The following is a 25,378-nucleotide window of genomic DNA, read 5'->3' on the forward strand; positions in this document are numbered from 1 at the left end:
CTATCCCTTGTACATAGAGACAAGTGCAATGATCAATTAATCTGTTTTCTCTTCAAAAATCCCACATCTTAAATTATATCTTACCACAAACTTAATGTTCAAACACGAAAACAAGGAGAGCGTTCTTTGTAAATGTAATTCTTTAGATACCACTGTAAATGTCTTAGTCGTCTTTTTTGATATTCCTTTACCTAACTCATTGTGTTTGCCTTAAATCAGGTTGTCTTTGTTTAGCAGAATGAAAAACAGCAAGCACAAACCTCAGTCTTGTTGCAACTCAACAAGATGAGAAATGCTTTACTGCAGGGCATTGTCATTTACCAGAACCTGCTACTTTGTGCAAAAGTATGTCAGCATGATTTGTGCTCTCTACTGATACTTGTGGAAGTCTGTTTTTGTCCCAAATTACTGGAAAAATCTCTTATGTCAGCCCACGACTTTTTTTATCTAAATGAAAGTGGAACAAACGAGGGTGCTTCATGTGGGTAAGTATGCGATTGTTTTTGTTTGGTATTTTGCAGGTTTGGGGGAAGCTGGGAGAGAGTATGGCTGATGTGTGGATGTGTGTTGGCAGGGTTAGCTGTCTAACTCAATCTGTCCAAGCTCATGTTTCTCTGCCGGGGTGAGAGTAAGCCAGCAGACAGATGTGTCACACACTAAATGCCCGTTTCAGGGAACAGAGTCAAATCTTTTTTTTTTTTTTTTTTTTTTTTACATTTTTGTCTCTATTTCTCATGTAGAGCTGAAGGAAACAAATCAGAGACAGAGTGGAGGTTAGGGGGAGACAAAGGAGAGCACTGACTACAAACACAATTATAGAGTGGGGAAGACTCCACTACAAAATGCTGATGTGCTGTGTGACTGTGAGAGTGTGCTTGTGACAGGAAGGTAACACATGGTGATGCTATTCCTCTGGAGGAGACAGAGAACTGTCACAATCTGCACCTTAAGCACTCTCTCTCTCTCCCTCTCTTGCTTTCTCTCTCTCTTCCTCCTCTTTTGCTCTGTCTCTGTTTCAGGAGGGCATTCAGAATGATTGAGGTTTTTTTAGGCAGGGAGGGGGTAGACGATGCTGTGAAATAACAAAATTGTAGCCTCTGCGTGCAGTGATTTTGTCAAGTGGCTGTTGCCCATCTCTCTCCCACATTTTCCAAGTCAAGCTCATTCTCACACATCACAGCCTCTGCCCCCCAAACTACCCCCCCTCCCTCCCTACCTCCTGTTTCACTCGCTCTTTTTTGCTTCCTCTCTCTCTCTCTCTCTCTCTCTCTCTCATGAATGTCACCTCTACTGATGGTGGCTGCTGGAATTCACGCACACATACTCTCACAACCACTCGCTGACTTTGGATGGGAGGAGGAGTGGGGGGAGGAGGGTGAGGAGCTCCAGGAGGAGGGAGGGAGGGGGGTTCGGTGAGGACTGTGGGAAAGGAGCGTGCCACCATCGGAGGCAGAAGAGGAAATCTGTGTCTGTCTGTGTCCATGTCTCTGCTCCGTTCCCGAGATCATCATTCCCACAAAGACTGCCTCCATCCCGCCTGCTGTTCCACCTCTGGATTTAAGTGTGCTGGATTACCGCTCGGACTCTCGGTTCAATATTCCATGCTGCCACGTTTAAATGGGAGGCAAAGTTGGACCTCCGTGGACTGCACAAATGGTGACAAACAGTTTGATTTCTCTGGCGCTTTTAGGAGCTTCTTAGCATTCAAAATGATTTCACTTTTCTTCAGTAAAAGTGTTTTTATATGTAAAATAATTTAAGCTTCTTCTCTTTGGTACGGTCAATTTAAAGTAGGGTAGTTATTTGAAATATAAGCTTTGAACTTGGATATTTAGGAGCATTTGGATATGAAAAATGAGTGGGGAAGAAGGGTAAAAATATGTCTCCATCTTCAGATTTTTTAAACTCAGCCAGTCAAACCTTGGCTTTTCTGTTATTCTCAAAGCTGAAAATGTGACTGTGACACCTTTTTGTGCTCTCTTAGTGTCACATTTTTATTTTTGGTCATAGTGGAGGCGTTACATCGGACTGCAGGTGAACTTACATCTTCTTTCTCTCTAAGGGAACCCTCAAACTAAACTCTTCTCTGTTAACCCACTTAGACGCCTAGATCTCCCCTGTGGGGGCTTCTCTAAAACCTCTCGTCCTACTCTAGTTTTTCTGAAAGGAAAGCAAAAGCCGAACAAGCCAAGAAAAAGAGGGGAGGGGGGGGACTGGGAAGTAAGACAACCCCCCTCCCAAAGGTGAGAGGGGGGGAAGATGGCAGCTCTTGCCAGTTCTCTCATTAGACAGAAACGGGCGGTCAAGGACGACCAAGCCAACCGACCGGTAGCCAACAAGCGCAAGCCCTGTCCTAAGAGCAACAAGTCCTTGTGCCAGAAACAGATCCTGGTTCTGATCTCCAAAGTGCGACTATGCGGCGGTCGAAAAGGTCGAAACGAGAAAAGACCGGGTGAGTCACTGCTAATGTTTTCATCTTACCATTCCTTTTGTCGCTGCTGTACAGAGATGTTTTACTGAAAATGAAAGCTAAACATGTTTGATGTATACTTTTTTTAAAAATGTCTTAAATCGCAGCAAAATAAGTTGTGTTTTAACAATTTTGCAAACACAAGATGAACAGGTTTCCTACTCTCTTTTAAAAATCAAATTAAAGACTTTTAAGACCTTAGTTAAGAAAAATTAATACCACTTTTTGCATGGTAAACTGTCACAAATAGGAGGAAAAAGATTTCTTTCTACACTAGACAGGACTGAATTGTCTGCTGTAATATACTCTTTATGAAATTTAAAACGGGATATGGCAAAGGAAACTTTTTGGGTCATAAACATCCAAACTGGATGACTTCTGGCACATTTAATGCCACTATTCTATTCATATTAAGGAAACTGATATTTATCATAACACATTTTGGTGCTGAGCAGGTGTGCTGAGCTGATTCTAAACTGTTTAAATTTTAAAAAGTAGAATAAAAGTCCTTGATGGTGAAGACCAGTTAAATAAGGGTAGGCTGCAAGAAATCTAATGTGGACAACCTGGTAACCCAGATGTAAGAGCACTGGACTAGTGTTTCACAACAGTATGAAATCACAGTAAGTCTGAGGTCATTCTCTAGGAAATTTATAAAATCCATTAATGAATTTATGCAACAATTTGAGGGGGAAGATGATTAAAATCATAATATGTTGGCTAGAAAACAGTGACTGGATAAGGACATGTCTTACTCAAAGTACCTGCTAACATTAAGACCTCTCACTGGTAAAAATCAGACGTTTCAAGACTTTCCAATGATATGCAGGAAACCTGAAATAATCTTTTTTTCTAAATGAAGCCAAGTTGTTATGATAATATCAAGCTATTAAATGATTTATTATGAATTGGAAAAAGTCTCCATCTTCGTTGTCACATATTTATACAATCAACCAAACAGCCAGGATACTTTTTTGTTTACTTCAATTTTTATCCTGTTAATTTGTGATGAACGTGATATACAGTAGAAATGCCGATCCATCAGGAGCAATGAAACACACCATAAAAGCTAGTTTTTATGCGCACTAATGTTGTCTATGGATGCACACAGTTTCCCATGAGCACTTGTTTTCAAGGCAGTGACCTGTTTGATATACTGACCCATGTTAGATGCTGCTCTCAGCTCTGAAATATAACGACAATATAACAAGTTGTTAAATAAATGCTAAACTCAGCTAGAATGACCATGCATACATCTAGTGGAGCTTTTGTGTTCCCAGACCTGTAATCATGCAGACACATGCAGGAACAATAAATAGTGAAACAGGCTAACAGCTCTCAGCACTTTCATGCACCCTGGGAACTCTTGCAAGCTTTCAAGTCATCTACAGATGGTGGAATTAACATATACATGAACGCAGAAGATTTTGAAACATCCATTTAGCTATTGTTAGATCGTGCAAAATTTATTTCTATTTATTCAAATTTATTTAACCAGGTAACCTCACTGAGATTAAGAATCTCATTTACAAGAGTGTCATGGCCAAGACAGGCAACAGGCAGCACAATTAACAGAGCTACAAACATGAAACATTAACCATAAAAACACTTCAGTTAGGAACACTAGTCCTCATTTAACCATTTTATTGCAAAATGGATAAACAGTTTTACTTGGCAGAGAAAGCTCTGCTCAAAAGTTGCGCCATGGGTTAGTCAAGCAGCATGCTTTGACTTTCCAGGGAGTTCATGGCTAGAAACCCCCACATGGATACATACATTTATGACAATTTGTATTGAATACAATAAGATTAGTTTAAAAGCAATGAATCCATAGTAGCACGAATCTCTATATGAAGTTCAACAAGCTTTGTGCTGTAAAGGAGGAGGCTGGGGTGGAGGAGGTTAAGCTTTGCCAACAGCAGCAGCGTGGTGCATCAGTATTAATGCAATCAGGGATTAGTGAGAAGTACCTAATGTTTAAATACACTGCTGTGTTGGGAGAAAGAGCTGTGATTGGCTGTGGGAGCTGCAAGGCGATTATTAAGATCAACTGGATGTCAGCTGGTCTTGGCTGGGCGTATGACTACCGTGTCCTGCATGAACTAACACTGGGCTTCATTAAAAACATGGATCAACCAACTCCTGAGCAGAGCAGAAAGTCATCAGTCAAATTAACTATAACCTGATGCATCTTCCTCCAGTGCCTTCTAATTTAAAACAATTCAAGGAGACCAACTCCCTAAGACATACATTTTTCTGCAGAACATTCCAGGCTGCAATGGGAACATAGTCGGCCTTTTGGCACAGAAAGCAAAATAAAAACTTGTGACTAGGTCACAAGAAAGTAAAATGCCTAAAATAGATGCCTCAGAAGAAATGAAGTGGAATTTAACATCTATTTAAGAAATAACCGATTTACACAAACTAACAATGATGCTGACTAGTTCAGAGATGAGATTTGTGTTCAAGTATCAAGTAAATGGATGTGGGTAAAAAGGGGGAAAAATGATTAATGAGTAGACATTCAGATACCAAGCTGATATAGATAGTTTAGATACAGTATTGCACGGATAAAGCAACTTATTTTGAGCGTTGCTGGCTTGTTTTAGCCAAAAATGAAAACACTCATTATATCAAAAACACAAACAATACCAAAGCTGCTTCTGTTCAACTAGTCTACAAAACAACTTCATTTAGGAAAACATTTTGACATCAACACCTGTAACAAAAACAAATCTGTGTTAAAAATGTTCCTGTGCTGTAAGCTCTGTCTGCTTCTGTGATGTTGTTTCTCTTTGAAAGCACAACTTCAACACTGAGCCTCTGAATGCTGAATTATGTGATGTGTTGCCAACACTACCTTTTCTTCTATAAATGTGCAACTGGTCAGCGGAAGAGAATCTGTTGTTCAACTACAAATCTGAAATGCATAACCTTCTAGATGTGTCTGAATTCTCATATAGATGACACAATATTTGCATAATATTCTGCTTTGTCTAACAATTGATGTCATTTTAAACTTTTTCACATATAAATTCCTGTGTAGTTTTTCCTCTGTATTTGATTTATTTTTTCGTTGTTGCACAAAAGTCAAGAAAACAATAATCTATTTGTTGCAGCATTCACATTACCTTCGGTGTGACTGCTGAATTATTTAGTTTACGACTGAGAAATGTTTTGCTTTATTCATGCATGCAATTAGTAAGTGTAGTATACTTAAGTTAAATTATGCATATTACAGAAATGTTGCTGAACAAACAGCCGTCATAAAGAGGTCACCAGCTTTCACGGCTGATTGTAGAAGAAACAGATCTAAAGGGTGCATCTAAGCAGGTTGAACGTGAGAAAGATGAGCGATGAGCACAGCTTTGTGCCTGATGACGACTTTCATTTCATTCTGCACCACTCTGCTCACACATGTCTGCTGGGCTTCAAACAGCATTGTAATTCACAAACTTTGAAGTGCACAGCATGGCCTCAAGACTGATGTGCTATAGATAAGGTACTGTACTGGATTTATTGTGAACATTGCAGAAAGATTCCAATCCAAATCACCTGAATTTTCAGAAGATGAAACATGTCTTGTGTTCTCAGTGCCAGTTCTGGACTTGTGTGAATAGTAAACATACAAAGACTTGTTACATTTAAGTCTTTCCGTCAATAAGGGGGGGGGGGGGGGGCATTCTGCTGCTACTCTTGTTGATTACATCCATTTTCCAGTAATATCAAATCTCTGAGGCTGTCTTGCTTAAACCCTCAGATTTTCAGATTTATGCAGCGTGACACAGTAATCACAAAACACTGGAAAGATACAAAGTAATTCCTAGAAAAAGTAAGAAAAAAATTATAATCTTCACATCGTTTTTGTGAAGTCTGGACAATCCCTGTTTTCATTAAACTAAATCTTTACATAAGAATGCCAGATGTGGAGTTGCACATGTTAGAAAAGACCCACACTTACAGTTATAGTGATATGGCAAAGAAACAACACCAGGCAAGTGTATTTGCCTACCTTCTGGTCAATGATTTTAAATTACGCTCAATGTAAAGCCCATTTAGAAAAAGTCCACATAAAAGCATTTTATTTCAAGATACTAAACTAAACCGAAATAAGGTCTACATTGCTTATAATAAGTCAATGCACATAAAAGTACACATACACACACACAAGATAGTCAAATCCCAACACAAATAATACATTTTTTAAAATCTACCAACTGGGCACAAGAAATTGACTTGTTTGGTGTCATGAAGTGAGATTTGCTATTCAAAGCTGAGGTTAAACTACACAATGCTTTTTGTCTGCTACAATGGTCACTAAGCAATTATTAGGCCTCAGATTTGTAGCACGACTTGAGTGACAGACATGACAGACGACACAGAGGTACGCACAATTCATAGACTTAGGAAGGAAGAGGGGTGGGTCGAGACAAAACCAGGAAGGAAGTCTATCCACACATTCTAATAAATGACACACTAGCTAGAAGCTACTGCTAATGGCAGTCACTGACCGGGTTGCTGAAGTATAGCTGCTATTTCTTGCCAATATTGTCTGTCATGGTGGTCCCTCAATGACACATCACAGAGGCAGGGATGTTGTTGCCAGAGCTTGACAAACATATCCCACATCTCAATGTTCCATCTCGCAGCTTGATCTTCTTTCATTTCACCATTTGGGTTTGTTTTTGCATGACCTTTGCATGTGCAGAGCACTTTGTGCTCTCATTGGTCAACCTTACTGACACTACGGAACAAATCATAGAAGGGAGTACTTTATAAAACAGGCAAGACTTACTGTCAGGAGATAGGAAAGCATCCAAGATGTGGCTTTGATTCTTGCTCACAAAGACACAAAAAAAGGGATTAAACAGACATTTTTTCGGACTGACGAGCAGTGGTAATTTCACCAAATAAAAATATGACTTAATATGTTATTCAGCTAACTTTGTTTTCACAGAAAGATGAGGTTAAGACTAGCTGTAAATACAATACTGTGCAGAACTTTTGGGCATGTTTGAGCCAAAAAATGTAGGCCTAAGTAATGTGCGTATTGGCAAGTAAGTCCCGCTGAGGGCACTTTCATATGGGAGGGAGTATTGACACAACTTACAGTTGAAACCAGAAGTTTACATACACTATATAAAAAGGCACATAAACTTTTTTTTCTCACCGTCTAACATTAAATCAGATTAAACTTTTCCTGTTTTTGGTCAATTAGGATTACCAAAATTATTTCTATTTGCTAAATGCCAGAATTATGAGAGAGATCATTTTTTATACAATTTTTTATTATTTTCTTGAGAGTCAGAAGTTTACATACATTTCATTAGTATTTGGTAGCATTGCCTTTAAACTGTATGACTTGGGTCAAACGTTTTGGATATGCTTCCACAAGCTTCTCACAATAGTTTGCAGGAATTTTGGCCCCTTCCTCCTGGCAGAACTGGTGTAACTGAGGCAAGTTTGTAGGCCACCTTGCTCGCACATGCCTTTTCAGCTCTGCCCATAAATTCTCAATGGGATTGAGATCAGGGCTTTGTGATGGCCACTCCAAAACATTGACTTTGTTATCCTTAAGCCACTTTGTAACCAGTTTGGCAGTATGCTTAGGGTCATTGTCCATTTGGAAAACCCATTTGCACCCAAGCTTTAACTTCCTGGCTGATGTCTTGAGATGTTGCTTCAGTATTTCCACATAATGTTCTTTCCTCATGATGCCATCTATTTTGTGATGTGCACCAGTCCCTCCTGCAGCCAAACAACCCCACAACATGATGCTGCCACCCCCATGTTTCACAGTTGGGATGGTGTTCTCAGGCTTGCAAGCTTCCCCCTTTTTTCTCCAAATGTAACGATGGTCATTATGGCCAAAAAGTTCAATTTTAGTTTCATCAGACCACAGAACATGTCTCCAAAAATTAAGGTCTTTGTCCCTGTGTGCATTTGCAAACTGTAATCTGGATTTTTTATGTTTCTTTTGGAGTAATGGCTTCTTCTTGGGAGAGTGGCCTTTCAGCCCATGTCAGTACAGGACTAATTTGACTGTTGATAATGACACACTCTTACCAGCTTCAGCCAGCATCTTCACAAGATCTTTTGCTTTTGTTCTTGGGTTGAGATGCACTTTTCGGACCAAAGCACGTTCATCTCTGGGACACAGAACCCGTCTCCTTCCTGAGCGGTGTGATGGCTGGACATTCCCATGGTGTTTATACTTGCGTATAATTGTTTGAACAGATGAACGTGGCTCCTTCAGGCATCTGGAAATTGCACCCAAGGATGAACCAGACTTGTGCAAGTCCGCAATTCTCTTCCTGATATCTTGGCTGATTTCTTTTGATTTTCCCATGATGTTACACAAAGAAGCAGTGTGTTTCAGGTGTGCCTTAAAATACATCCACAGGTGTGCCTCTAATTAACTCAAATGTTGTCAATAAACCTATCAGAGGCTTCCAAAGACATGACATCATCATCTGGGCTTTCCTAAATTGTTTAAAGGCATAGTAATCTTAGTGCATATAAACTTCTGACTTTGAAGAAAGTAATAAAAATTGTCTAAAAAAAATAATTTTCTCATTATTCTGGCATTTAGCAAATAGAAATAATTTTGGTAATCCTAATCGACCAAAAACAGGAAAAGTTTAATCTGATTTAGTGTTAGACGGTGAGAAAAAAAAGTTTATATGCCTTTTTATATAGTGTATGTAAACTTCTGGTTTCAACTGTAGGTAGTGCTCTAGATGTCACTGAATATTGCCAGAGGCATGGGAAAATAATCTGTTAAAAAATAATTAAGTCAACACCTTAAAGGCACAGTAAGGGGTGGATGTGGCAAGTAGGCATGGCCTTGGGTACCGTCTGGGCAGGCATTAGGGTCAACCCCTGGTCGGGCTAACCCAGGCTCTGGGTTAACCAAGGTCCTAAAAACCGCAGGCAGACGGTCTGTTGGTGTATTACCAGGGGTGAAAAGGGGCCTTGACAAAAAAGGGGCTGTTGAATTTGTCCTTGGCTGCAAAGCAACATGACTGCAAGTTTTTGAGTTTTTGTCAACTAAAACTTGACTAAAACTTAAAGAAGCTAAAATGAATAAAAGGGACTTGAACTAAAATGCAATTTAATCTAAAGACTAGGACTGAAATCAAGACAGCTGCCAAAATTAACACTGCTGAGCACCAAATATGTGTGTTATAATACTTGTATGCATTTTAAGCATGTAGTCTGACCTCAACTTTTATCTTCAAAAGGTACTGAATACTTGCTGAATTGGGGAGTTCAATAGATTGGACATATTCACTTTCCTAGTTTGATGGTTTGCAGTTTATAGTTTCCTTAAAATATCTTCGGTCTCATTGTTTGTTTGGAGAAATTGGGTCCTCTGCATTGGTTCAGCCAGGACCACCTTGTCAAGAAACACACATTATTAAGGTTTCTAATTTTAAAAAATCTTTATCAGGAGTTCTGAATTTGCTCTTATTGCTGTTATTTATATTTCACCAAGTGGCTGTTCTGGGATCCCCCTGACTTTCCACAAGCCTATGTGGAAAGCATTGAGCTGGAACAGCACATGTCCCTGCTCTTCATGTGTTGATAAGGAAAACCTGAGGCAGGGAGAAAAGCAGCAATAAAGAGCAGAGCAGGCATCAATGACAACAGAATGAAACTCATTAAGTCTGGCATAGCATAGAGGAGGAGCTGGGGTGGAGGATGGTTGCAAAGAGCAGCTTGCACAAGGAGCAGCATAGCCAGGCTAGAGCAGTTTAAATATGGCAGCATCAGTGCAAGTAGCCAATCGTGTGCTTGGAACCAAATCAGTCAGCCGTCAGTCGGGGTTTGCAATTAAATGGCAGCACTTGACTTCTGGCCTGCCTGAACTAACGCTTTAAGTTTGATTTTTAGTTTTTGTACAGACACTCAGGCCAATTATGAGTGCTATGTCTAAGTTGTACTTTTGTTTCCATATGATATTGTGTACCAGTGTGTACAAAGACAAAGCTTTACAACCAAACTGCCTGGTCTTAAGTTAGTCCATACCTTTAAAGAGTCAAGCTAAGCCATGTTAAGACACTTCTTCTAGCTGAAAGTACAAATCTGTTTTTAATTTAACAACAGAAGAATTAAGGTATGAGGATTATTTTTCCTTACTCATTTCTTCTCTTCTCTTATCAAATTAATATTAATTTGATCACATATTCAGTTTTACAAAAGCATAAACACAACTTTCTTTCCGCAGAGTTTTGATTTCCCTTTCTTTTGTTGTAATCTCATGTAAGTCTTTCCTTTTTGTCTGAGGTAGGCACTGGGCATCTGTTTTTTAGAAAACTACAGTCAATCACTTTAGCTGTTCACATGGTCAGTGTAATGTTTGTTGTTCTCGGGGTGTTCTCTCTGCCCTCTAGCATTGGCTGAAAATACCAAACTCTTAGCTAACATGTTAATGTAAAGACTTTTTAAAGTAGTCTGGTTTGTGTTGTTCAACTGCCAACTGCTATCCAATCTAACATGTAAATGAATAGCAAGTTTGCTGAGCTCTCTCTTGAATTTTTAATCTGGCATCCCCTGTTAACTGATATAACAAACAGAAACTCAGTCTATGGAAAGCATGCATTTATTATCTCTTTAATCAGTTACTTGATAAGTCAGCTTTTTGGACAGGATTTTCTGCTTTGATAACTTCAAGAGAGTCAACCTCACTCTGCTCCAGCTCAACCCTCTTGCTATGGTCACTTCTGACTTCAAGAAACCAGAAGGATTAAAGCCATGCAACCAAAACTTGAGGCTTCAAAACAGGAGTCAGAAAACAAATGGCTGATGTTACTAAGGCTTCGTTCACTTCTCCCATACATCTACAATATGTGTCCGTTGATTTTGCAACCTACAGGCATGAAAGAAATACCTGTTACATTTTAACCATAAGTAAAGAATTTCACTGATCTGATGTAGTTTAAAAATGAAAGAGAATAAATATCTGCTTCATTAGGCTGCTGACCTTTGAAGAGTAAAATATTAAATGCTGGATTTTGGACTGTCATAGACTTTATTTATACTTTTCTAAGTCTGTGGATTTAAAAAAAAGGCTTACTGAGATAAGAGATTAAGCTTCCACATTTATGCAACACAAGTGCATATCTGCAAGTGCTCATGATAGTTTGTCATTTTCAAAAAGTTAATATCACGATACCAAAAAGTTTTAGACCTGTTTTTCCTCCCAGAGCACAGCCACCACAACATACTTTGGATTCTCAACAAGCTGTGTTATTTTGAAAGGAGTTTTTTTTTAAGCTGTCATATTAGCATCAAAGCAGCACACATCAGCTATATTTACTACTGCCATAAAAAAGACGGGCTACTGTGATGATAGGGATGGACATAAACCCTGCTGCTTAATATACATGTGGCTGACACAAAGCTCAAACTGGATGAGATGCATGACAAATCACAGTCAATTTACCTGCCTCTCCCCTCCTGAAGATGTCCTGTACAGTCCTTCACTCTGTTAGAGACCCCTTCTGGTACTGCCTGACCAATGCAGAAAAAAAAACATGGCTGCTGTCAGTGATCTGCACTGCTGCTCTCGTTTAGATCAATTCTGCTCATTAATGTATAGCGATTAATCAATAATCACCCTCTTAGCTTGTTCAAGGTGGAATCTGACTCAAAGGGGAGGGGGTATCGAGCCACTAGCCTCTGTGTGTAACCTTTAGTACCCTTCTCTAAGTCATATCAAACAGGCTGAAAATCTTTGCACAACATGTTCATGTCGAAACTAGAATGACTGCTTGATGGTTATATGACTTTATCAAGTATATAACTGCCAGGAAGTAAAAGTAGAGTGGTGGGCCAGAAAGGACTGAGGTGGGTTTGACCCTGACCTTATACTTCCAAAATGCATTCAGTGATCAGGCTTTTTTTGTATAGAGTCAGAGTGGACATTTGTGCAAAGTCTGAAGAAAACTCCATTTATAAGATATTGTGTTCAAAAGAATGGCACAGACATCTGTGCAAATACTAGTGATGTTCCTGGTGAATAATTTGACCAAAAAATAGTGTTGCAATTAGTCAAACTGCCAAGGAACCTCCTAAAAAACAGTCAAACTGCTACTATTTATTCAAGACAAAATGTTTGAAATGCTTTTAACAGGCACCTGCACAGTCAGCTATATTTTCCTTCCATATATTGAAGTCATTAAACTTACTTTTTAAAGACCCAAACACTTATCTCATGACATTAATGCCCCTGCAAGCACAAATAAATTCTTATAATAGAAAAATTGGTGACAAAATTGCATTTTTTGTGTGTATTTGGAACATAATCAAGAGCTGTCAAAAGCCATACCTCCTGAACATCTTGCTTCACTTTCACCAGTCATTTCAACACCAGTTAATCTGACACCAGCCTTATTCTGCCTCAGATTGGCTCTTTAACTAAAGCTAACCCATCAAACTGACAAAGATAAAGAGTATTAACCACTCAGTGGTAGAGTAGGATGTGAGGGATGTAAATACAGAACACAATGATTTGATTTCATTTAAGATGAAAACATGCAAACAGGAAACAGTTTGGTCACCTCGGGCTCAGAAAAGCAAGAAATAATGCTACATTGCAGCTCATTTGGCCAACTTTTTATGGTATAGTAGTTGCCCGTGTGAGCCAGGTCGTGGCAGGAAAAATAATGAAGGAGTTTACCTGTGCCTGCAGCAGACCAGACTGATGAGAGAAGGCCAAGTCCTCTTTGACATAGTGACAGTTACCGTATGTATTCTACAGGGGGAGTGACCTAATGGGGGACAGTAACGGTAAGGGGGGCAACCTGAAGCGAAAGGTGCAACAATTTTAGATTTGATAAAAAAAATCTATACATATGTATGAACTTTTTATGGCACCACTAGCACTGCCGGCCTTTGAGCCTCCTTGCAGATTAGCATCCACATATTTGTGGTGAATATCATCACTTAATGCTTTGGTTACATATAATCTAACATAGCCTACGTACAACTTTACTCCCATTTTCTAGATCAAAATAGTTCTTATAGTCATTCCAGAGAGATGCAATCAATACAATACAATACAATACAATACAATACAAAAACTTTATTTATCCCCGAGGGGAAATTCAATCACCTGGGAGTCTCATCTGTTTACTTTAGAATTATACAGTCTAATTGCTGACGGTATGAAAGATTTTCTAAATCTTTATGTCCTGCAGTGCAGGGATAGGAGCCGTCCAGCCATCAATGCTATGTGTTAACCGTTTTTTTGTTTTGTTTTGTTTTGTTTGTTTTTTCATCAAATTAAAGACCGGTATTGAGGATCTTAGCTAGGGTTGGGTATTGTTGGGATTTTTTCCAATATGGATACTAAATCGCTACTTTTAAATAGTGTCGTGCCCAAACAGTGCCAGGATCAATAAAAAGTGTGTTAAAAATCTGGCAGCTGAATAAAACTGTCTGTGTATGGTAAATGGTTCAGGAATATCTTAGAAGAACAGAACATATACGTTAAGTGAACAGGTGTTACTGTTTTATGTAAGAGGCTCAAACTAAATTTATATGCATACAGACGTTACATCAGAGACTAGAAGTAAAGTAAATGTGTCATTCAGTGACTGTGTCCTCAGCAAGAGCATGCAAATGGATAAAAACACTGCTCCAGGCAACAAAATGATTAAAAGTTGTTCATGCTCTGCTGAAAAAATAAAACTCAGTAGTGCAGGAGATTGCATAAGGGTGGGAAGGTACCAAAATTAAGCACCGAAATCTGTCTTGTACATCGGTATAATAGGTATCTGGGTGTTGGCACCAGCACTATGTTGGTATTGGATTTTCTTTACTCATCTCTAATCTGAGTTTATAAAAGATACTGTATTAAGAATTAGGTTAAATTAATGGTAATTCTGGTGCCACCTACTGAGTGATCTGACTTTAGTTGTTTAGCTGACTAATCATGTACAGCCCTAGTATACGTGTAAAAAAAGAAATGCACCAGTTGTAAAAATCCAGGCCAAACCTGATAGCACATTTTTTTTCATGACTTCTTTTGGTGGAATACACCCACAATGCCAAAATTTCCCTTTATGTTTGACCATGAGAACATATCAGATTCAGATATTCTGTGAAACAGCTGTTGGGTGCACTAAATGCCAGTATTGAATTGATCCAAAACAACAGAAAAACATTAGCTTCTGAGATATAGTAGGTTCATGCCCCCATAATTTACTGATGGCTGATGTCAGTCAAAAGAGGCCATATTGGTGATACCAATTTAAAACCAATTAAATGTATTTATTTATTTATTTATTTAAAAGGGACTGTGTACATTACTCAACATTCATGCAAATGTAAATATATCCGAGTCAGCTAAAAGGATACTTTTAATTTTCAGGTAGTCCCCTTTGCCAGATGTCATCAGTCATCTTAGAATAAAATACATACAACTATGTCTTATTGGTACAGTTAATGTTACTATGCTACAGCATCAGTGCTGACATTGTTCAACCTTTTCTTAGCACTATGTTTAAATGAATGATAGGATGGTGACTTTTGTAATTGATTGTTGTCTTTCCATGTGTGGCTCTCCTGAGTGGGATTAAGTAGTCTCTCATAGTGGAACCTCTAGAGCTTCTGTTTACTTAATTTTGAAGTCAATAAGGCCTGATAGAGGTTAGGGGGCAAAGACATGAAGAATCATATAGACTAGACAGAAGTTTTTGTTAGTCTGTCCTAACGGAACACTTCTTTAAATGTGGCAGTACTTAAAACTGAATGGTTTATTCTTGTCTAAAATTTTGAGTGCTTGTTTATAAAATGATCCCAGTGGTTTTAGGGCTGTAGACCAACAAAACAGACAATAGGTGATGTGAGAGAGAATCATTAAGGTTAAGTACATCTTAGCTCCAGTGTTTGATAGGGAATTTCTAATAAATTTGCCAAAGTGAATTTAACTTTGTTGGACTTTTTGGATATGTTTTTTAAACCAAGTGTTTATATTCTTATAGTTTGAGTGCAACCTCCTCTGCACTTTTACAATGAGTAAAAACAACTGAGTCATCAGCATGCATTAAAACATCACACTGTTCACATACAAATGGCAGATCACTGAAGTGGAATCCCTGTGCATCCCAACCTAAAACCTCAGGTAGGATATTTTTTTGTGCCTCTGACCCTGGTAATTACTAGCACAGAGGCATAAAAAGATACAAGAAACAATAATATGTGGTCTTCATTTTGTTCATGAAAAATATGACAAGCATAATATTCATAGGTTGTGACTACAAGTTGACAAGAAATTAAAAGATCTTTGACAAAAAAAACCCTCAAATGGCACGTCTGTTTTCTACAAAACATGATAGGATTTACACGTACATGACTAGCAGTCATTCCAAATACATGGCCCATTTTTGGATAATTTTTATTATGTAACACTCTTACAAAACATTGAAGTGCTATAACCCAATTTTAATTATCTTCTCATTGAAAAAAAGAAAAACTGTTTTTTTATTTATTTGAAATAATGAAGTTTGAACTAGTAAAATTTGACTTTATTTTCAACTAAAAGTCACTGTAAGCAATCGATAATCAAAACATCTTATATATCAAATATATTAGTTTTAAAACATAGTTGAGCAATGTGTGGAAAGACTATCACTTTTTCTGTCTTTTGGCTGAAGAGAAATGTCACAACAGTAGTAGATTAGTTCTGTATAAAAATAGCAACACAATTAGCTGACACATTACACACTAATGTATGCACATATAGTGCAGACACAGACATCCTGTAGCATTGAGTGGGCTGTTTGGCATGGACGTGCACTGTAGTATGTTGTAGGAGTAAGCATCACAATGGCCAGTGGATGGCTGGAGCACAAATGTAGGCCCAGACCAGTGAGCAGCAGCCCAGGTTTGCAAGGAGAGATCCAGCAGAGGATAGCATTAAGCTGACCCCAAGAGATCAGAGCTGCAAACTCGCTTACTCAACAACACCTGATCAGACGATGCAGTGTTAGGTAGCTTCTCATCAGAACTTTACTGACTGTGACAGGGGTCAGAGAGAGAGAGAGGGAGAGGAAGAAGAGGAGAGGGAGGGAGAGTCTGCAGAGGTAAACACAGGTTTAGACAGAAAAGTAAAGACGTCAGAGAAAATTGTTTCAAAAGGTGGAGGTGGATGGCAGAGATGGGGGTGGACACAGATAAAGAGGTAATCAAAAATACAGGAAGAGAAGTAGGCAGAGATAGCAGTGGAGATTAAAGGGATGGTGGGTGGGACTGGAAAGAGCTGTGAATCAGGCTGTCATAGCGGCAGCATGTGGAGAAGAACATGAGATGGGACGCCATGGGGCTGGATATTAACTGTCAATGCAAAACAGCTTCCTACAGACATAAACTTCTCCTCGCCTCTAATGATCTCTGCAGAGGAGGCTGTGTTTAATTGAAAGCTGAGCATTTTCCTCCTATTTAATCAATGTTGCAGGTGTTTTAAACTACAGAACTACCTTTTGAACCCTGTTTCTTCTATAAACTTTGTATTCATAATGCATTTACAGTCCTTTGTTATTGAGCATAGGAAGTGTTATGTTCATGTAAAACACACGTCCTTGGGATGTGATCCTGATCTTGATTCAGGTACTGAATGTTACCTTGAAGAGGATGCATTATTTCATTGCCTTTGCAGGTTCCTATTTTTTTTTTTTTTAACTGGGAAAAGCTCATTTAAACTAGGGTCTATCTGACAACGTCTCTATTATGCTGCCTGTCTGCCCTTAGGTGTTTGATGTCAGAGTGTTTCCATTTGCCTGAGACTTCCAGGTGCAAATGAAATGACTTTATGCATTTTTAACTTTACAGTGAATGCAAAAGCCTAGAAAAGCAAAGAAAAACCTACAGATGGATACTAGTTTCTAAGTCATTCCAGTTGTCTAGGAATGTAAAACCTGACTTTGTAGACTATAATAACTTGAAAGTTACCTACAAAGATGTACAAATACTTGAGAATGTAATGTAACATAATTATTTAGCAAGGACATCTTCCGACTCTTTTCAGCTTCTGTGTAGTTAGCAGTGAGCAATAATAGACTTGTGGTCAAAGCTTCCTATTCTGTGTTTAGCATTGTTTTCAATCCAGCTAGCAACTTGAGAATCAAGATTTAGGTTGATGTTGAGCCACCAGCAGACTGACAGCAACACTTGTATGCATATATGTGTATAAAGGGGGAAAGCAAAGCTTGTTTTTTTGGGGCTCTGGGATTGCATTATTGCACTGTTTAATTTGATTTACTTACATTCCTATTTTATTTCTTGACAGCAGTGCTGTTGTTCAATAGCCTTGCATTTTTTTTTCTACTTCATTAGTTATTGTTTTTGCACAAAAACAAAAAGGAATTTCTTGCATGTTTAAGTCATCCTAGGAAATAAAAACGACTCTGATTCTGATTAAAACAGTTTGCAATCCAACCATAATATTTATTGCTTCATGTAGCACTTGGAGTACATGAAAACTTCCCCAAGTGGACAATAAAACGTATCATATGGTGTGCTATCTTATGGTATCATATCCTATCAGACAGTATGGCATGGCTTCTCCCACATACCAAAAACATGCTTGATCAGTGAATTGGCAACCCTTAATTGGCCATAGGTTTGAGCAGGGTCCAAAAAACACTCCCCACTCGCCAATTACGGGTAGATTTTGTCTCTGGCTGATAAATTTTTAAGACCACTCGCCACTCTGGCAAGTTATATTTTACCAGTGAAAAATTCTTCTGTTTTGTCACTGGAGAATGATGCTGGTATCGGCTGGTTTCCTGGCAGCGTAATGTGTGTTTCAGGCTGAGACGATCTTTGGTCACGTAAGTGCGTCAGTCATGACATCATTCACAGGGCGCCGAGATGGGTAGCTGATTGTTACTGTACCCGTACCTCCTTGCTCGTAGCAGAAGAGCAGTGTTGCCAAATTAGCGACTTTGTCGCTATATTAAGCGAGTTTTCAGACCTCTCCAGCGATTTTTTTCTTTTTTTTCAAAAAAGTGACTAACGACAAATTTAGCAACTTTTTCTGGTGTTACTGGAGACTCTGATGTGAAAACACATATTGTTGATCTCTCAGTGAGTAGCGGGTGCTGCCGTGGGCCCTTCTCTGTTCCTATGCACTCACAGGAAGCCCAGTCCTCCGCAGCAATCCCTCCCAGCTACAGTCAGAGCAGGAGAGGTTTACCCCTCCATGTCCAGTCTGCAAATATTGTGGCGTTTTGGTCCATTTAGATCGTTGATGAAGACTGTATACAAAATCAAAAAAAAAAAAAAAAAAAAACATATGTTATGGTTAAAAATGTTAATGTTTCACTTGAATTTGTTGTTGGCGTTTAAGTGGACCATAAGGTTTAAAACTAAACCAAACGTAAGAAAAATAGAATAATGAATAGAATAATAAACTAAAAATAATTGCATTATTGCTAGTATTAGTGCATACTATTAAAATATTGACTGAGAATCAAATACAAGACCCAAATGACATGTTAAATAATACTGACAGCAAGTTACAACACTTAAAAGCAGTTTTTATATGTTTGGTTGGTAAAGTATCTGCCTGGCTGGTAAAACAATTCACTTACCAGCCAGGCTGACTGGTGAGTGAAAAAGTTAGTTTTGGACCATGGGTGTGAGTGTGAGCATGCCTGGTTGTTCTCTCTGTATGTCAGCCCTGTAACTGACTGGCAACCCCTCCAGGGTGTACCTGTTGCTTGATGACAGCTGGGATAAAAAAATAAAAGATATAAATATACAATACTGTGTAACTAACTGATTCATAGCAAAGGGTGGTGGTGTGTTTTTACATTGGTCTACACTCACCATAAAATGGAAGAAGGATGATGAAGAAGAACAAGCGGCAGCTGAGGACTTGTAAGCCTGCTAGCTATAGCCTTTACTGCACTGTGCAACTACTACTGCAGAGCAAATCATGTCAGAGGAGATGACAGTGAGAAGCTTCGCACCCAAAAAAGCTTCCGTTATTTTTAATTTAAAAAAAATGGTGTGTTTGTGGAAACTCCACTCTACAAGTAAATATAAATACTTCTAATTAAAAGGACAAGAGATCCCTTAACCCACTTAAGCACTTTATATTGGCCCCTACCACTCAACCATGCAGACAAATGGGCACTCAGCCAACGTTTCATACAACACCAACATTACATATGAAACTGCAAAGGGAGCAAAAGAGAAAAGAGAAACAGTAAAGTGTGAAGAGAGAGGGTCAGAGGAGGCCGAGATAGGGTAAGGTGCCCTAACACCCACCTCCTCTGAACTGGACCAGGGCTCTACCTCCCCCTACTCCCTCGTATTCATGAGGGAAGAGAGAATAGAAAAAGAGAAAAAAAGAGTATTAGAAAAGAGAAGATGAGAGGAGCTGAGGGATTTTCACCAACCTTCATCTTGGCTCCCCGCTGGCATTATTCCTCCTAATCCAAATCTACTGATGTTGAAACTGCTCCATGACAATAGTCACAGCAAAAGAGGGTGACAGGACCATTTTGTTTGCCCACTTTCACCTCCATCATTCTGCAAATGTCATCACAAAAGAAAAAATATCATAAGCATAGGTTACAGACTGTCTTTCCACCTCCCTGTGATTGTGTTTAGAGTTATATTTCTATGAGGAGTTCTATAAATATTTTATTGTTATTGTGAATTGTTTTGGCCATGATTATCAAAGGTGAGATTCTGATATTCTGGGGCTAGGAGGGGGCAAAAGTTAAGGTTTTGGTAGTTTATTTTACATTTCTTGTCATGTGTGTTGACTGATTGCTTTGCAATGCTTTTTAATATTAAAATAAGACCCAATCCTTCTCAGCCTCAAACATGCTTTGAATTCCAAACACAACCATAATTAACTAAAGCTATGCTGTCACATCACATTAAGTGAATGCCTCAATTGGGAATAATGCAACTTGGACACATTCAATGGAAAAAGTTATACCCCAGTGTAGAAATTAAGAGGAAAGAAGGAAGCACGTTTTCTTTTAGTTGAAGCAGAATCAACTGCTACACTAGAGACATGCTCCTTTTCTTATGTAAGTAGCACACATGTATAAATTTGTGCATGCATGCATGCATGCAATCACTCATGTACTGTATGCATGCATGCATATAATAACACTAAGAGAGGGAGTATAGCGAGAGCAGCTGAAAGTGAAAGAGAGCGTGATGAGAAAAGAGGGGAGAGTCAGGGAGTCCTGCAAATATAAGCCGAGGAAATCCCCTGTTGTTTGGTTCGGTCAGAGCAGCAGAAGATGAAATGCCCTTGGTTTCTCAGTCACGTTTTCCTCACTATCTACATAAAAGTTTAATTCAGGTAGCAATGCAAAACTTAAGCTACTAAGGTTGACTTACCTTCATCTTATGCTAATAATGATTAGCAGTAAACATCACTGTGAATACTATTAACACTATAACCCATCAAATTTTACTTATTTGTACAGTTGTGTTCAAATAAATGACTTACTCTTTTAAAAGCCACCTGTCTAAAACAGATTTCCCTCTGTCAATCATCAAACATGACTGTTATCTTTGCCACACACATTAACTTGTGCTTTTTTTTTTTAAAGATTTATTTTTGGCCTTTATTAGATAGGACAGTGGATAGAGTCAGAAACAGGGAGGAGAGCGGGGAGAGACATGCAGGAAATAGTGCCACGGGCCGGATTCGAACCTGGGTCGCCTGCGTATATGGCGTGCGCCTTAACCACTTGACTACCGGCGCGCCATTAACTTGTGCTTTTAAGGTATGTCATCTACAATGTTGGTGCAGCAAAATATGATCAGAATAGCCAGAGGTTTATCCCTCTGGTCCCCAACCACTAAGCCATGGACCAGTACCAGGCCGTGAGTCATTTGGTACCAGGAAAGAAAAAATAACTGATTTTATTTCCATTTAATTGACTATCAGCATCAGAACTTATTTTTTATTTTTAAAAAATGATTGGATTCTCTTCTGTTATGTCATCTGTTTGTGCATTGTGGCCTCTTCACACGTCATGACGCCTGTCCTGGTCATATGATACCCAAAAATTAAGCCCACAAGTTACTAAAATGAGTTAAAAAATAAACATCACTGGAGAGTTTCCTTGCAAAGAGGAAAAGGGTTCAATGAAGAGACAGAAGTAAAACCCACAACAGCCAAGAAAAAGAAAGCTTCGTTCAAAAGACACTACCAGGCGTCCTACTTCTCACTTAAAATACTGGATTATTGTGAAAGGTGATTCTCATCATCAAAGATTCAGCATCATGATGAGCTGCAGTTTGTTTGTTTGTTTTTGTTTTGTTGCACTTTGTTTTTATGCTGTTTGTATCATTTTATTTTGGTGTACTTATCCCCCCACAAATTAATGGCCGGCCCATGAAAATGTTGTATTTCATGAAACCCGTCCCATCCACAGGAGGCTATGGTTTAAACCTGAGATGCTGTATTGATAGGAAAACTCACAGTAATGTTGAGGTTCACCTCAACTAAGTCAAAACTCAAGACCCTAAAATCTAGACTCAAGTCTGTCTACATTCACTATGTCCTGCTAAAGAAGCATCTACACAATATTGCCAAAAGTATTCACTCACCCGTCCAATTAATTGAAATCAGGTGTTCCAATCACTTCTATGGCCACAGGTGTATAAAATCAAGCACCTAGGGATGCAGACTGTTTCTACAGACATTTGTGAAAGAATGGGTCATTCTCAGGAGCTCAGTGAATTCCAGCGTGGTACTGTGATAGGATGCCACCTGTGCAACAAGTCCAGTCGTGAAATTTCCTCACTCCTAAATATTCCACAGTCAACTGTCAGTGGTATAATAACAAACTGGAAGCGACTGGGAACGACAGCAACTCAGCCACCAAGTGGTAGGCCACGTAAAATGATGGAGCGGGGTCAGCGAATGCTGAGGCGCATAGAGAGCAGAGGTTGCCAGCTTTCCGCAGTCAATCGCTACAGTCCTCCAAACTTCATGTGGCCTTCAGATTAGCTCAAGAACAGTGCGTAGAGAGCTTCATGGAATGGGTTTCCATGGCCGAGCAGCTGCATCCAAGCCATACATCATCAAGTGCAATGCAAAGCGTCGGATGCAGTGGTGTAAAGCACGCCGCCACTGGACTCTAGAGCAGTGGAGACGAGTTCTCTGGAGTGACGAATCATGCTTCTCCATCTGGCAATCTGATGGACAAGTCTGGGTTTGGCGGTTGCCAGGAGAACAGTATTTGTCTGACTGCATTGTGCCAAGTGTAAAGTTTGGTGAAGGGGGGATTATGGTGTGGGGCTGTTTATCAGGGGCTGGGCTTGGCCCCTTAGTTCCAGTGAAAGGAACTCTGACTGCTTCAACATAACAAGAGATTTTGGACAATTCTATGCTCCCAACTTTGTGGGAACAGTTTGGGGATGATTGCATGACTGTGCACCAGTGCACAAGAGAGTTTGGTGTGGATGAACTTGACTGGCCTGCACAGAGTCCTGACCTCAACCCGATAGAACACCTTTGGGATGAATTAGAGTGGAGACTGAGAGCCAGGCCTTCTCGTCCAACATCAGTGTGTGACCTCACAAATGCGCTTCTGGAAGAATGGTCAAAAATTCCCATAAACACACTCCTAAACATTGTGGAAAGCCTTCCCAGAAGAGTTGAAGCTGTTATTGCTGCAAAGGGTGGACCAATGTCACATTAAACCCTATGGATTAAGAATGGGATGTCACTTAAGTTCATATGCGAGTCAAGGCAGGTGAGCGAATACTTTTGGCAATATAGCATATATTGAGAGACTGAAGAGTTTGAAGGTTGTTTCTTAGGGGAGTATTCTTAAGTGAGGCCCATGGAATTGGAGAATGACCTGTGGCCATGTGTCATGTCTATTTTGGAACTGCTCCTTTGAGCTCTGCACTGACCATAGAAGCAGGAACATGTTAGCACAGCAAAGCTCTGCACCGCTCCAATTATAACATGATAGAGAACATAGAGAACATAGAGAACATAGCCTTGTCTCATTGAAAGCTCCTATTACAGCACATGAAGCCAAAAAAAAAACACAAATTCTGTTATCATTATAAACATGAATTTAGCCATTTTTAAGGCATCTTATACTGCAAACAATGACCCAATAAAACGTGTCCACAAACTAACCTTAAGTTTAGGAAAGGATGACCTAGATCATGCCAAACCTAATTTGATTTTTTCATAAGTAAATCCTTGCTAATGTTTCATTTGTCCACATCAATAATCATCTAAAAGATACATAATTCAGGATATATTGAAACTTTTTGAAAAGTCTTTAATACTTAATGCTTGTGAGTAAAATGAGTTTGAAGTTGTTCTTCTCTGACACGGTTAGAACCCTTTTTTTACAAGTGCTAAATTTATTTAAGCGTTCCTTAAATCCCAACATTCCATGTGAAAAAAGGGTTTTGTTGTAACCTTTATAGTATGTCTTACTGCAAGGTACTCAGAAAAAGTTTGTTTAAATTGTTATCAGTACTAAAACTAGGTTATCATTAAAGAACACATTTTGAAAATCATCCAAGGATATCCAGCCCCAATCAAGATTGAAGAGATTGCCAAAGAAGAGCTTTCTATTTGACTGCATCTGGACGAGACAAACAAAAGATTAGTGGTTGAATTAGAGGTCATCCAACTTGCAGGGATTTTTAGCTTTGAGCCCTTGTTTCATCAGAGGGGACTTAAATATCTGGGACCAAATGGTGTTGAATTGTGAGGGTGGGGATGCAGCTGTTCATGGACAGAAGTAGGTGATTTTGTTCATCCCTTAAACTTTGTGCAAGATGGCCTCATCAGATTAAAAACAACAAAAACAAGCTGTAAACTTAAATCTTTCAGGATGGTTTATTATATAAACTGGAGTCCAAGTTAGAGATTAAGGGATTTATTTATGTATGTTTTCACCCTTTTCTCTCTGGGCTGCAGTCAAACCTATGGAAGTGTAGGTATGTTGTTGAAAATGGCCTTAAGTCTCGTTCAAAGTGGGCCGGGGGAGAGATGTGTGTACTAAGGACTCTTTTGTTTGCTGCCGTCCTGAAGATGCCACCTTATCCTCCCACACAAACCTGCTAAATTGAATCTGTGGGTGTTTTGATTAAAGCTGACAAGGACAGATTGAATTTAGCTCTAACAAGAGAAAGACAGTGAGGATGGAGGACACCTATAGAGGTAATGATGAGAAGACAAGGAGAAGGAGAGGTGGAGAGAAAGAGGGGCATGAATGGGAGATTTACTGCAAAGTGAATCAGGAAGTACTCTGAGTGTACTAAATATATGCCGTGTGTACATTTATAGACGGCATGCATATTAAAGATTTACCAAGAAAAATATTCATATATTTAATTATTTTTCAAATTGACCAGTGTGAACTGTTAGCTCTGGCTTATTCTGTTGTGTACCTCATGTAACCTTAAACTTCCTCACATCACCAGCTTGTCAGTTAAGATCATCTCTGCATGAGAGAGCCGAGCACATCAAACTTTCTTTTGATATTCCTCTTGCATTTAAATATGTTCCTGCATCATATGCCGGTTTTATCACATATACCTCTCAGGAGTCTCACAGCCCATAACCTAGAGCTCCCCTATATTCCATTTGTTAGAGCCTATAAGATAATAGATTTTGCTTATTTCCCACTTGTGTTAGAGAGATGAAAGAATAAGAACAGGTCATCAAAAGGCAAAAACATAGTAACACAGACATAATAGTTGTTTTTGTTGCTGTCTGGTACTCAAGATTGACAAGTGCAGTTCAGATCTGGGATCACAAATAAAGAAGTATTGTCTCTACTAAATATTTGATTGAACATTAATATATGATGAATATTAGACTTCAGCATGGTTATTGGTTGAGCCCCGTCTGCAGTAAGAGGTTGACAGAATGGAGCC

At 39.0% G+C, this 25,378-nt stretch overlaps 1 protein-coding gene across 1 annotated transcript in view; it reads left to right on the forward strand.

Moving 5' to 3' along the window:
• Positions 1–2,259: 2,259 nt before the first annotated feature.
• The window catches only part of fgf11b (fibroblast growth factor 11b), an 81,411-nt gene continuing 58,292 nt past the window's right edge, over positions 2,260–25,378 (forward strand). Inside the window, exon 1 of the mRNA XM_041801626.1 lies at positions 2,260–2,452. Coding sequence (XP_041657560.1) covers positions 2,260–2,452 — 193 coding nt within the window. The remainder of the gene's footprint in view (positions 2,453–25,378) is intronic.

Source organism: Cheilinus undulatus, linkage group 12 (genome assembly GCF_018320785.1).
Source record: "Cheilinus undulatus linkage group 12, ASM1832078v1, whole genome shotgun sequence".
Taxonomy (NCBI): Eukaryota; Metazoa; Chordata; class Actinopteri; order Labriformes; family Labridae; genus Cheilinus; species Cheilinus undulatus.